Below are 15,221 nucleotides of genomic sequence, written 5' to 3'. Positions count from 1 at the left end.
TAACTAGAAAAAGAAAAATTGTAAGAATCCTTGACATAAATAAACTGAGAAAACCTTGAATAGGAATTGTTTGTGGAAGTTTTAGCATGCTGTTAGAATGGGTGTTGGAACTAAACTTTTAGAGACTGATGAAATGTAATATCAAAATAAAGTCATATCTACGGTCTGACAAATAAGTACTCCCAACAAATATCAATGAGAAGTAAGAGATAGAAGTAAGGTTACAGGTGACCAGTCAGATCTCCCAGTTAGCAAGGCATTAAGGGAAACATTTAGTTTTAAGCAATGCAGTTAATTCTATCTAGCACACACCTAAATTTAAGCATGTTCTTAGTGTTTTCCCTGAATTGGTTCCATTAACCTCCCTCTTCTTCATTATTTCCAGCTTGCCTTTATTTGTCTCCTATGAATAGAAACTATTTCTGCTTTACTTTATAGAGCAGAGATGTAGACTTTAAAAATGACAAGCTACTAAAAAAAAAGGAAAAATGAAGCAGTAAAACAGATTTTCTTCACAAATCAAAACCAAAAATCATTACAGCAGTCTCTGATCTATGTAATCCATAGGTACAGAAACTGGGTAGATGAATTCATGCTTAAATCAGCAGCTACAAACATTCCTATTCTAATGGGGAAATACATGCACAAAAGTAAGAAAATAAAGTACAAGTGGGAGATACCATTAAGATTCCCTGGGGCATTCAGCATGTGAAGTGTGCAGTATGCCAGGGTGTTTCCTGGGTGCATCTGAAATATTAAGCAGTGAAAAAAGAAACACCAATTTGAACTAAAATTTAAATAATTATTTGTCAAGTGTTACAGCTGAGAAGAAGCTACTTTCACATGCTAACAGCAGATATCCTGTAACATTATTTAAATGCAGGACCTAGTTATTACTCTTTAGGATGGAAAAGCAGCCACCAATACTATTGCTTCTATTGCATATGGAGGATCATCAAGGGTCTGCCTTCTCCATTAGCTGAGTGCTTCTTCTGCAGAGCAGCTGCACCCTGCTTCTACCCTTGGCATCGTTGTGTCTAAGACAAAAAAAAGGAAATTATTACAAACAGTTCAATCTCAGATGCTGGTGCTTCCTGCTGCCAAGAATTGGGAGGGGAAGAGTGTGACTCATGATTCCTGTGATTCCATTTTCTTTCTGAGATCAGAAAGGATATAAAAAACTTTTCAAAGTTCAGTCATGCATGCTGAGATGTAAAGGTGTTTCTAGGTTGTATTGTTTGGAAACTTAGAAGTGCAGCTGATAAGTCTTTTAACTCCAACTAGTTACTGCAATACACACTTTCTTCTGGAAGTGGAAACTATTATATTTTCCTTTTCCTCCTTGAGCAGAGGATACACTTCTGTCAGAAACAAGTAAGACTGTTGATGAAAGTATCTATATTCTTGATGTTTCGGTGTACTGATTTTTCACAGATTTTTCTTATTTGAAACCTACAGGATGAACAAAGAACAGACAAATCTCTCCAAGGTCAGGTGGCTGGACAAGACTGTAAGGATATCATTAGTAACATTTCAGAAAGGTAAGTATTTCAAATGAAGTAAAACTATAAAAATAAATAGTATGGATAAATTATATTTCCAGCTCTGTCCTAATATGGTACGAAAATGATAGAAATACGGGTCTATGGAATGCAGCTCCACCTGCAGGAAGAGCTGCTAAACAGCTTCCACACAACTACTAAGAAAAGAGAATTGAAGCCTCCAGGTGTAAGGGCTAACAGTTGAAAAATGTCCTACATGAAAGTGGTCTCTAGCTGTGAGAAACTTTACTTGCAGTCATTTTTGAGCAGCTTTTTATTCAGAGTATGTTCTTACCTCTGAAAAAAACCAACAACAATTGCATACTGACAATAGTATTTTTCAGTAGCTATATTTGCAAACAACACTCCATACAAAATGCTACTACAACTCCTTGAACTTATGATCCTCAAAGTTCTGACCAATTCTTGAAAATAGTTGCTCAAGAAAGTGAAAAGTGAGCACAAACAGATTAAACACAAAATCTTTGTGTGAGTCAGCTTATCAAAGCTTCTGCCAGTTCAACTGATGTTGTTTTACAGGTCACAGAAATGTGCAGAATGTGAAAGCTGCAGAAGAGAAACTCAGCAGTCTGAGTCAGGAAGCTGGAACAATGAAGATGATGTTATTCCCCACAGGATTCCTGTTCTACCTAGAAGTAATCACACAAAAACTTATCTTGTTTCTTCAACAGCATAGCCCAGCACCTCCATATATGTACATTGAGAACAACACTAGTCCCTTGTATACAAGCTAAAGATTTTCTCTTTCAGTCTAAAAGACCAGGGCACTCAAGACACAGTTTTTACCACAGATGCATATATAGGCCATCCAAACTTCTGTAACTCTAAAAGGAGACACACATCATGAGGTATCTCCTCTCTCCCTTACTGTTCCTATACAACTGCACAAAAAAAGTAAATTGGACACTTAAAAATGCAGAATGAAGGGTCAAATTCTCTCTCAAGACTTTGTTCCCAAAATCATTGAATTTCACCCTGCATGGCAATTTCATAAAAAACCCTAGAACTGTGCTTAAGCATGTACTGAAGCACTTTCACAGCTCAGGTGCCAAAGCCCCTATGACACAAGAAGTGTTTACAGAAAGAATCTGCCTAATTATTCCTTTATGGAAATAAAGCTCCTTCTGCTCCAAAAGAGAATAATTTGTGAAAGGAATCATACTGAGGATGCTGCAGTATCTCACAGACTCTGTGAAATACAGATTGCTCTCTCTCCTTTCTTCTTCTCACCTGGTAAAAGCAATGAGTCGCTGATGGCTCTTATTAGAAGTAAAACACAGGTAACTCCCTCACACTACCAAGCCTTCCTGGCCAGCAAACAGAAAATTATAGCCAGTCTATCACCTACTACCTGCTCAGAGTTTGGGGATTTTTAATTCTTACTTGATCTGGAAGGAGAAGTGTATGGGAAATAGTGTACACTGTCTGGAGTGGGGATCTGTCTTCACTGGCACTCTCAACTACATAATAGGAGCCTCTTCAAGGGTTAGAGAATGAAATGCAGAAGAAAGCTCAGGTTTTAGAAGCTCAGGCAAGGCAGGGGCAAGTCATAGCCCAGACGAAAGCACAGCAAGCACAACTCTACTGTAACAGAAATTAGTTAAGAGTAGTGATGATACCTTACAAGAGGAAAGCAGAACATTGCTTGTCTTCATCCTGGAACATATCATCAGCTTTTCTTTGAGGCAGCTGGTATGTTATCCTTTGCAAACAGTAGCCTATGACTAAAAACCCAAAAATCCGTAATTCCTCTGCCTCAAACCATTATTTTTTACATAACAAACTACTGTTTTTACTCAACATGAGAACAAAAGTTTTTCTATCATTCCAGTATAGTAGTGATATTTCTGGAGATGCAATGTTTATCTATTTTCATAATCTGTCAGGTGCTGGATCAGAACATACATTTCAGGATGAGCTAAGTAGCAAAACTGAATCCTGACTTTGGTGCATCAAAGATAGTTCCTATCTTGTTCTTGAAGGGCAGTGTAAGTTAAGATGACAAGAACAATATATTTGCTTACTTTGGGAAGGAAGAATTTACTGTGATTATTTCTAGCAGTGTAGTGTGGCAATACTAATTGTCATGGAAGTGTTGGAAACATGAAGATGATTCTCTGTGAAGATGTGGCCAGAATATCCTATACCACTATAAATTAGCATTAAAGTTTCCAATTCTGCAAGGACAGTTTATTTAGAACAGACTGTATTTAGAAACTCTGTGAGGAAATAACTTGCAATAATTGGATCTGCTTCCAAACAACACGAAATGCAGTGCTGGTTGTATCCATGATGTTGACTTATTCTTCTTTCTGCTGTGAACATAAGTAAATTGAAAATATTTTCTTCCATTTTCTCATATTTCACTTTCATAATATAAGCAACAAAATATATACACATACAGCAGCTCCCTAGTTTTTAAAGCCAAGATTCTGCACTATGAACAATAATAATTAAAAACTTCTTGGTTTTTTGTTGTTGTGTTTTGGTTTTTTGTTTGCTTTTTTTTTGTTGTTGTTGATACATAGACAGAACCTTTGCTTCTGGAGATGAACTGACTCAGTTAATTAACTTGAAACCATCACAGAGTGGAATAGATCCAAGGACTGACATAACAGGTCTTATTCAAGGCCTTCAGCTGCGGATTGAAAATCAAGAGGTGCTAAAGGAGTTTATGGTAAACTGTGATTACTTTTTAAGAACTAACAGTTCAGCACAGCTAAGAAAGTGACTTTTAATAGCATTCTGCATACAGTATGGGAGTTCAGCTTATATATCTTTACTGAATTCTTTTTCTCTGACAATTATTCCTGCCAAAATGGGGTTTCTACTCTGCTGTTTGGGTGACAGTACAGTATTTATGTCTCTTTCCACACATGTCAGCCTTAAACTGTTCCCTGTTCAAAGGTACTGCCCATGTAGAATGACAGAAAAACAAAGAATGTAACATTCATAATGTAGGTTAGGAATGACTTTTCTAGATTGACTTCTTCCTATTACCCCTCAGCTCTGCTGAACATCTGCCTAAGAACTATCCTAGGGGCTGCACGTAAGAAATAAATCCATGCTGCTAAGATTTCACTAGTGTAGAAACAGTTGGAAGGAAAATGTTCCACACAATGGAACACTCCAGTTATCCACAGAACTCATTGTCACAAGATGCTGTTATGATCAGAGACTTAGTGAAATTACAAAGAAAATGTAATGTACCTCCATAGATAATGAAAACACATAATTATATCTGATTGCATATAAATCAAGAAAAAATTGTAAAATTAGGAAGGCTTGTAAAATCTCTTGTTTCAGAACATAAACAGAGTATGCAGTTATCATCAAATTCCCAAAGAACAGATTATTCTGTAATTCTTCAACATAGTATACTGGATTTCCTTTAAAGGACTTGCTCATTACCAGTGAAATGGATTGCTGCCACTTCTCCGTAGTAATTGCAATGTTATCAGTTTATTTCACTTGCCTTTATATCTCCAACTTTCTGGGCACAAAATCCCACAGGCTCAAGTGTGTAGGATTTGCTGATATTCCCTGAAGGCTCAAGGGCATGTATTAATTTCCATTCATTACATTCCATTACTGATATAGGTATAGCTTACTGTAAGCTGAGCCACACATCTGCACACAAAACATATAGATCTAATAAGTAAAGTGCTGGTTACCAAAGCCATTGGATATTTTATCTGAGTAAAAGCAGTAGTAACTGATGAAAGTGTTCAAGAACTGTCACATGTACTTCATATGAATGTATAGTGGCAGAGCATGATGGCTGAGCATTGTGCAATGCATAGCAAATAGGCAGAAGAATAAAAAAATGTCAAGGTAACAGAAAAATATAAATGAAATGAACTTGCACATTTCTGCTTCTGACTACACTGCATTCAAATCCCCTAAATTTGCTGTGAAGTTCTTAATGACTGTATGATTCGCACTTAATATCATTGGTGGTGTTCCCTATATCCATCCCTTTCTCCATCACTGAAAAATATTCACTGTCATTATTGCACTGTTAATAGTGCAATAGTTAGTGCTTTAGTCATTGTGTTATCAACCATAAATGCTGGCATTTGCCCAAGAGAGTATTCCAAACATCTATAATACAGCAGTATACAACAAGCACTTGTAATGATGGGGTCTGAGGATGAGGGTTGGAAACATCACTTGAAAATGCAGAAATATTGTGCAGGGCAAAGAAAATACAAAGCAAATTGAATTCCTTGCCTAGAAGTTTACATAATGATGTACTGATTTTCTTCTGTAAGAAGTCTATTTGCCTGTCTTGGGTTATATACAGCAGTAAAGTTTGTTCACATTGACACTGTAGAAGTTGTCTGTTGAGGATGTGAACAACATGGATTGACTATTTCTTTCTGATCTAGGCTTTAGAACATGTGAAACCAACAGATGACTGCAGGACTGGCAAAGCACCAGAAAACCAAAACAAAAACAGATACCGAGATATCCTTCCATGTAAGTATGCACAGAAATGAGAACATACATTTGGTGAACAAGTCATCAGAGAAACACAAGAAAATTTTCTGGACCCTTGATGTCTTTCTAAACTGCAGCAAGAGGACAACACATGCAAAAATTTGTAGCATCTCTATAGATCAGTGATGCAGTGTATATATATTTAAAGGTTTTCCTGGTTTGCAACACCAATATCCAGTGACAACATTCCTATGAATACATGAAAAGCAGGATTGGGTACACTATTTCGGAAAACTGGCAAACAATACTACAGTAATTAGAAGGCCTTTCATAATGTTACACTAGTACCTTAAGAAAAATAAATCTGCAATGAACCATGCAATTTATCTGTGGGAATTCCTACTTGCAATGATTAATATTAGTACCACTAGTCAAATGTATTCTAAAATCCAGAGGCATACTTTTCTGAAAAGACTGAGGTTTCCTATATCCTGAGTGCTGGAGATGGTAGAACTCTGTTTCAGATCCACAGCTGAAATAGCATCTTTCTGTTTCTGTACAGATGATAAGACACGGGTTCCTCTGGGAGAAAAGAATGGCTACATTAATGCAAGCTACATTAGAATGAATGTTGGAGAAGAGGAACACTTTTATATTATAACCCAAGGGCCTCTGCCATCCACTATGGCTGATTTCTGGCAAATGGTCTGGGAGAGTGAATCAGATGTGATTGCCATGATGACAAAAGAAGTGGAGTTAGGGCAAGTCAAATGTCATCGATACTGGCCTGAATCTCCCTATGACTCTAAAGACCTGGCCAATTTCTATCTCAGGCTACACAATTACCAGATTATGGAATACTACATAATTAGAAAAATAGAAATTATCAACAAGCAGGTAAGTTGACTTAATACTTTCATACATGATTAAATTGATTATGTAGTTTGTGTGAGTGGATACAAGTAGCATTGTTTGCTTCTTCCGTAATATGTGCTCAGTATTTTTTAGGGAAGTAAAAATCTGAGTAACAGGCATGAAATTAAGGTTAAGAAGGTGCTTCTTTTTTGCTCATTACATAAGCAATGGATCCAATATTACATACATTTAGACAAGAACTTGCAAAAACAAGACCTCTAATAATCACAGAACTGGTGTGTTCAGTGTTTTGCAGAATTGTTTACTGTTCTTATCAAATCACATCCATGCCAGAGTGGATTCAAATTCTGTAATGATGGTTGGATAGAAAGAGGGAAAGAAGGTGGCTTTCATCCTAGAATTTAGGACAGATGATACTTTTATTGTTCATGAAAAGACACAAACACACATCAAACTACAAATCTCGCAGCATTTTTTAGAAACTGAACAAATACAGAATCCAGGTGGAAGAACAGGGAAAACAGGGCAGGTGTAAGTCCATCAATCTTGCCTCGATATTAAGTAAAGCTTTGCAAAGATATCTGTAGGACATATTATTTGATGGAATAATTTAAAAAAACCTGTGGCAGACTGAACTTGGTGCCTTTTTCCATCAAGGTAACAATTTTTTTTTTTTATTTGAGGAAATTCACCTTATGTCACTGAGTGTGAAGCATTGTAAAGCATTTGATACAAGTCTTTTCAAAAGACTATTAAAATGGCAAGATGGAACACCAAATGTGATTGTTTCAATGAACATGTAAGATTTCTATGTTTGTACTGAATTAGTAGCAAACTACTAAAGAAAGCCACTGGTCCACTTTAAAATAAATGCATGCTTACATCCAAATTCTTCTGATTGCAAAAATCCAGGTAGTTAACATTCAGATTTTAACATGACTTTGTGAACTGGCAACAAGAAGTGATGACCCAGGAACATTCAATTAATATAACTCTTTATTTTATCTACATTTTATTTATTCTTGTAAGCATTTTTAGTTGATTTGCATATTGAGAATCTAATCACAAGTTATTCTTTTATATCTGATAGCCATAAGATATTTATCAGATATAAAGTTATTATTTTATATCTGATAGCCATCAGATAAATTTACAGATATATCAGATAATATGAGAGTGGTTCTCATATTACTACTCTTCTATTAGTAAAGCTTAACTTAGCTACAAAAACAATTTTAGCAAAGAGTATTGCAATGGTTCTAATTTAAAATATGTTTTTCTTTTTCTTTTCTAACCAACAGATGACATAACTACATTCTTTCAAGGCAACAGAGTTACTGCAGTGTCTTGTCAAAGTCATAAGACATAAATTTTCTAGTCTTGTGTTTCTGAGTTCATTTCTTGAAACCTAAAGAAGCTTTAATTTAGTCAATTATGAAAAGCTAAAGAACTGTAAATTACCAATTTTAAGAATGAGGCTGAAGGAAATTTTTAGTGGAATTCCTTGAAAATTAGTTTTGGAACTGATAATTGTTAACCTTTCTGGTCTCTCTCTTCCAGACAGAAGAAAAGCGCATTATAAGTCACTTGCAATTTATCACTTGGCCAGAGCACAATACTTCCAAACTGGCTGAGCAGCTTGTAAAATTTATTTGTTACATGAGAAAAGCTCACAGGACAGGACCTATTGTTGCTCACTGTAGCACTGGCATTGGAAGAAGTGGAGTTTTGCTGTGTGTTGAAATTCTTCTCAGCCATATAGAAAAAGATTTATGTGTAAGTATCAAACAGGTCATTGTTAAGTATTACAAACTGGTATGGATGTCAACAACATGGTGAAACCTCTTAGAACAGAACAGATCCTGTAAGAATTTGTTCTAACAAAATAGAATAAACCAGCTTTCATTGTTTTAAACAACAAAGTAAGTAACTACAAATATACTATTTCTAAAAGAACTGTCACAGCTTGCCCATATGAATATGCTTAAATCTTTCTTTATAACATGCATGTCAACCAAATAAAAACTGTTCTCTTCTGATAGTTCAACATCAAGCAGATAGTGAGAGATTTGAGAGATCAGCGTTTTGGCATGATCCAAACTAAGGTAAGTTCTAAATATGCAATTAGATTATTATTTTTCTTAAAGCCTCAATCAGTGGCACAATTCCCCATGCATTGATAAATCTGGGGCTTAAAATATCATTTTAGTGCTCTCACTTGAGGAAAGTAATGGCCTTCTAGGCAAGTGGTGTCTAGTTTTAAATATGAAAATTTGTCTCCTACTAAATAAGTGAAACAAAAGCAAAGCAGCAATATAGGACAGATACTGCACCCCCCTTTCTTTTTCTAAAGCAAGAAGAAAAGCAACTATCACAGAAACAGTGATTTATTATAAACCCTACCCTGAAAAATTACACCTTTCAGTTGAATTCTTGCTATTGCTGAGTTATCATCACCAAGTTAAACCCTTCTACTCCTAGCTAAACCCACTCCTGAGAAGATTTTTCACACAGAGGAAGACAAGATGCAGGTAACTCACCTTAGAGAAAACAGTTGGTGAGAATAAAAGCAAGAGAAGACTAAAAGAAGTTCTTCCTATAGGCAAATATTTTAGTATATGCTTTGATATATTTTTCTTCAGGGTAATGATTGAGTCAGTAACTAAAATTAAGCAAATATATAACCTTCACTGTCCTAAATAAGAGTTGAGCACATGCTTAAATTACAGTGTTCCTGTACTTTTACCAGTGATGGAACAAAAAGAACAAGGATTCTCTTAAATATGTAAGTTTTGTATCCATATGACAAAGACGCTGATGCTATAAGCATATATAACCATACAACTTCAGGTAGTCCATCCTTCTTTGTCTATAATTTATGTTGACTCTAACCAGGTGTTTCACACCGGTGTCTCCACACACAGGATGAGTATTTATTCTGTTATGAAGTTGTTCTGGAAGTCCTTCAGATCCTCCGAGCAATGGATTCCTACTGAATATGATTCCTACAATATGAGTCTTCCTGTTGCTCTTCCACATGGACTCCAGGAACTGCTCAGCAACTACTTTAAAGAGATGTCAAGCCAGCAGACAAGTGTTATTACATGCTTTTTTAGAATTCCCTGATTTCAAATTTTAAAACCTTGCTTAACATGTCCTGCATAAGTAATGTATTTCTTGGCTCAAAGGATGAAGAAACAGGCAGCCAGCACTGCAACACTGCTGTGTTAAATTGCTAGGGACTATTTTTGCATTCTGTGTAAGAACAGATTAATTGCTAGGAATATATGTTGGGGCTGTAGCAAGGCTATAGAAGCCTTTGGAATTAGCTTTACTATCCAGAGGGCAACTATAAAGATCTAAGATTCTGTTGGTGTTAGGGGAAGATTAGCTGACCCTTATCTATTGTCGTGCACTATTGGCTTCTGGACAGCAAAACAGTATTTACTCCAGCAGTTATGCTTTGGTATGGAGGGACTCAATTTGGTGACCTTTGGCTGCTTGAACAATGTAGAACCATTTCCAGTCGTTACTCCAGCCCATGAGTTTATACCACTATCACTAGACATCTTAAATCAAGAAACTGACAGAAAAAATAGGATACCTTTAAAGCCTGGTTCTCTACAAAGGAAGAGTGTTCTAATAATTGGATGGAAGACTAATTTTTTCCAGCAATATGAACAGATGTAGATAGCATCAGTATTTTCATTCTACATCCATAGAAAAAGGAATGCTAAGCCAGGTGAAACAACTATGTGTGTGTTGTGGTACACACATAAACTTCATCTTTCCCTAATCCTTTACAATGATTGACTGTCTTTTCATTCTTACCTACAATCTGAAATATGGGATATCCTGCTGGTCTGAGTAGGGGCTGAATCAGATCGTTAAGTTAAAGAACTCTCTGTACAGTTTATTTTTCTTGTAAAAAGTGTTTCTGTTTGTGTGGGTGGATTTGAGCAGAAATCTGCTGTTCAAGGTGTAAGATTGTATTTGTTTCCATAATAGTACTTCTAAGTCCTTATCTAGCAGGTGACATATAGAAGTGATTAGATGTGCATTAGAAGAGTAACTTGTAAACATAGGAAATGGAAACAATCTAAATTGTACATATTTTAAAACTTATTTGGTTTCTGCTAAAGAGAAAATATTAAGAGACATTGGGTATAAAACTGCAGTTGAAGCAAAAAAATAAAATACCTATTTATTTTATTACCTATTACAAATTAGAGGTTTATAATTCAGAAAGAATGGTGTATTAAATAAAGATTTAAGTATGGCTTTTAGGAAAAGCCACTGTAATACAGTTATAATTAAGGCCAAGACACATTTTTTCTTTCTGCCCTTCAATAGTCTGGAGGCAGGAAAATATAAAAATGCAATTAATTATGTGACCCAGTTGCTAATTTCAAGCATATTAATAAAGTTCCAGAGCAATGCTAAATGCTAATCCAGGAGTAACCCTGGAGTTATATTGATATAAACATATGCAGAATTCAATGTCTTTTCTTAAATTCATTGAATTTGGTCCTTCCTCAAAGCATTACTCTCCATACATTCTGCATTTATTATCTTTACGCTGCATACAAAGGACTGTTCGCACAATTTTGTCAAATATCAACAGCCATTTTTTTTTTCATAACTTTGTTACCTTCATTTGGTATTTGGCCTTTCACTTTGACTTTAATTACTGCACATGTACTACTAGGCAATCAATGCATTACACTGTAATGAATGCACAATTCTTCTTTTGTACCACAAAAATTTAATAAGCATCCTAGTGAAAATATTCCTGTACTTCATGCAAAGGTGTTTTTTCTGTGGCTTAGAACAAGTATTCTGGATTTAGAAGACAATCCTCATAGGTCACTATTTTTGCATCATCTTTGCAGTTGTTTGAAAGATGTGTTTGCTGTTTGACTTAAGTTTTTTCCTGTTTTGCAGAGATATTAAAAAGATTTCTGAAAACAATTTGCTTAATTTCATTTTTTTTAAATAAAAAAGCAGCTGCAATACCTAACTATTAACCAATATGAACTCTAGAGAAAGTATTTTATTCGTAGGGGCTTATCTTTAAACTTCCTCTAAAGGCAGATTTTGTGATGATGTATAGTGGAATCTGGCCACATCCAGCAGCTGATAAGCATTTACACACACACACACACACACATACAGAGCACAACTTAGTGCCCCACTTCTGTGTTCTTTATTCATGCAAAACTCCCTGGAGATTGAGGCTCACTGATACACATTCATTTGGAATAAAAGATAACCCATTCTTTAAAGAGCTCACACTACTTGACAAGTCAGGATAAACTGAAAAGGAAGGAAAATCTATTGTCCTACTTCATTCATAGGGAAGTGAGGCGGTGGTTGGTGATTTGTCCAAGGTCTACAGACTTTTGAAAAACTTGGGAACTAAGCACAGATGATAAAATCTCTGATTCTTTGCCTACACACAAAACTATCTTTCCTCAGTCAGAAAAGAGACTCATACTGCTTTGTATGACTTCTGATGAGATATTATTTAGCATATAAAGTGCGCTGACTGGACTTTGCGCACATCCTAATATGCAAGAGATGTATTATGGTAGAGAACCTCAGTCTGTGCCTTTGGCCACTCTTCTTACTTGAATGAAGTGGCATTGAGCTAACCCTTTGTGCTCTACCACCTGGTTGCCAATCAGGACAAACTGCAGCACAAATGTGAATGAAAAGGCATGATTATTGAAGACAGTGCCTGCCATAACAAGCCAAACAAATAAACATACGCTAGTTTTCAAATTCCTACTGTAGCACAAAATCTTGTCAGTCAAATTCTGTGTTCAGACAGTAGCTCTGTCCACAGACTAGCTTGTAAAATCATATTTTGGAGAAGTAACTGTTTTTCCAGCATTGAGACTGCTGTTAAGTTTTTTTACAGCTACCATTTTATCTCAATTGAAAAGCAAGTATAGCAAGGACAACCACTGCATAGCTGTAAGGTTACAAAATCATGTGTGTAGGGGAAAACAGGTACCCACATTTTTCTATATAACATCTTCATTGAGTTCCATGGACTCAGAACTGCTTCATGCTGATGTCTCTATGTACTCTAGTAAACCATTTGCAACAGAAAAGATACCTGAAAATACCCACACCTGACAAAATGTTACTGTCTTGTTACAAGAGCATTGTCAGGTTTAAATAATTGACTTTAAAAAGCAGCAACTTGTCCTAATATAATCATGTTTCCTTTAATTTTTTTTAGAAAGCCTGAAAATTAATCTAATTTTCTTATATGAGCCAGTAATTTTTTCTTTTTTTTTTTTTTTTGGTCTTTTCAGCTGAAGTTCATAGCCTCACTTGAACAACAGGCCCTCCTGTGATGAAGCTCATAGAGCAGCTGCAGAGGGCTCGTCCTGCCAAAGAGCAGCGATCGCTGCCATCTAGGGGCAAATCGCGGCTGTGACAGGGCTGATCGCAAGCTCCTGCCCTGGCACAGACCCACTCCGTGTCTCAGCTGCAGAATAAACACAGCCAGATAAATGTAACAGGGGGCTCGTGGGCAGATTCCACTTGCTAATTGGAATTATGCCACTCTGACTTCTTGCCTATACCTGCAAGCAGCAAGAAGCTCTCTCAGGAACATTCTTTCTATTGGGTAATAGAAATACGGAATGGAATTGTCTTCCTGTGAAAAAACAACATAATCGTACAAATGACCAAAATGGGGCTCCCCTTCCACAGACAGGGTCTGAAGGCTGTGTTACATCCACACTGGAGGCTTGTTTGGTGTTGTAATGCAGTTAGGTTAGAAATTACAGCAGTTTGGTGCTGCACAAGTCAGAGTTCCCAACATCTGACTATTCTCCCTTCCTGTACAGTGTTAGCAGTAATAAATAGTACTTTACATGATACTTTGCACTATCTGAGTGCCTTATTTATTGGAATTACATAGGAACAGCAACTCCAGCTGCAAAACACTCAGTTACTAGTGAAGGACAATGGTATTTCCCACAGCTATTAAATCACAAAACTGGACTCAACATGAAGATTACCGACCTACTGCTTGCAAACCTGACTAAATATTATTGTAATACTACAAAATATAGAAGTCAGCTGAGCTCTTTACACAGAAAAGAGAGCTCACCCTTGCAGGCTAAGCAGACTGAGAGTTAGAGTCCACTATTAGATGAAGCTTTTAAACGTCCAGTAATGTGTGTGATGGAAGAGCACAGCACTTAGAAAGACATGTAACACTGAGATGTGGTTTGCATATTACCTTGCACAGGCATAGCTTTGTAGGGTCAGAAATAAGCTTGTGAAACCAGAGAAGTATTCTGTATTGCCATACTGATGTAATCGGTTTTTTCTTGGTCACTTTGTGCACACCAGGAGTAACAGAACCTCATACCTAATTCATGCTTCTCCAGGCCCAACAGCATGGAACAACTAACACTGGATCCTAGAACCACACCTCAGAACAGCTGAGATTGGTAGGAAGCTCTGGGAACCACCCACTCTAAACCCTCCAACTCCCAGCAGTGTCACCTTGAGCTCAGGACCCTATTCACTTGGGTTTTGGGTATCTCCAGGATCGTGGCGAATGAGTGAGGGTGAGAAGGTGGCGCGCCTCGCGCTCAATAGGGCTGCTGGAGGCAACTCTGGTGCCTACGGCTGGACCGGCCTGATGGCGCCCGATGCCGGAGGGTGTCGGAAGATAAGCAGGACACTCCTTGATATATCTCTGAAACTTGTTCTTCTATTTGACCATCATCAGAGTAAAAAGTTTTTTTCCTGATGTTTAAACAAAATTTCCTGGATTTTAGTTTGTGTCCATAGCATCTTGTCCTGTCTTTGGATACCACTAAGAGGAATCCGTTTCTGCTTCTTTATCTCTTTTCTCCCTCCTGTTTAGGAATTTGCACATATCGATACGATCCCCCTGAGCATTCTCTTCTCCATGCTAAACAGCCCAAGCTCTCTCAGCTTCTCCTTACACAACAGACATTTCTTAATTCCAATTTCTTAATCATCACAGTGGCCTTAATATACAAGTACTGGTTTAGAGACATTATAAAATTCCATCCAACAGATACATCCAACAGCTTACTGAAATTAGGAGATAGAGTTTTTGGTGCCTATTGACAAGTGATAGCTGCTGTTTTAATACCACTTAAGGACTGACTGAGGCTGAGAAAACAATATGGGTGATTAAGAAAAGATTCATAGTATGGAGCATATATTGGATGTCAGTCTGAAATATCTGCCAGTGATCATCTCTACTTTTTTACGTAGTCTCAACTGTTCAGTATCTTCTCATATGAAGTAAGTGGCTATTCAGAATTCACTGCCTTT

General features: G+C 36.7%; 1 protein-coding gene across 1 annotated transcript in view; it reads left to right on the top strand.

Annotated features, from left to right (window-relative positions):
• FRMPD2 (FERM and PDZ domain containing 2) overlaps positions 1 to 11,807 on the top strand; it is a 70,024-nt gene extending 58,217 nt beyond the window's left edge. The window contains exons 38-45 of the mRNA XM_058841390.1: positions 1,459 to 1,541; positions 2,082 to 2,197; positions 4,091 to 4,239; positions 5,954 to 6,044; positions 6,568 to 6,902; positions 8,442 to 8,657; positions 8,924 to 8,986; positions 9,806 to 11,807. Coding sequence (XP_058697373.1) covers positions 1,459 to 1,541; positions 2,082 to 2,197; positions 4,091 to 4,239; positions 5,954 to 6,044; positions 6,568 to 6,902; positions 8,442 to 8,657; positions 8,924 to 8,986; positions 9,806 to 9,877 — 1,125 coding nt within the window. The 3' untranslated portion in view covers positions 9,878 to 11,807. The remainder of the gene's footprint in view (positions 1 to 1,458; positions 1,542 to 2,081; positions 2,198 to 4,090; positions 4,240 to 5,953; positions 6,045 to 6,567; positions 6,903 to 8,441; positions 8,658 to 8,923; positions 8,987 to 9,805) is intronic.
• The last annotated feature ends 3,414 nt before the right edge of the window (positions 11,808 to 15,221 follow it).

This window comes from Poecile atricapillus, chromosome 6 (genome assembly GCF_030490865.1).
Source record: "Poecile atricapillus isolate bPoeAtr1 chromosome 6, bPoeAtr1.hap1, whole genome shotgun sequence".
In the NCBI taxonomy this organism is placed as follows: domain Eukaryota; kingdom Metazoa; phylum Chordata; class Aves; order Passeriformes; family Paridae; genus Poecile; species Poecile atricapillus.
Note: the sequence above shows the minus strand (reverse complement) of the source record. Positions and strands in the feature narration are given on the sequence as shown.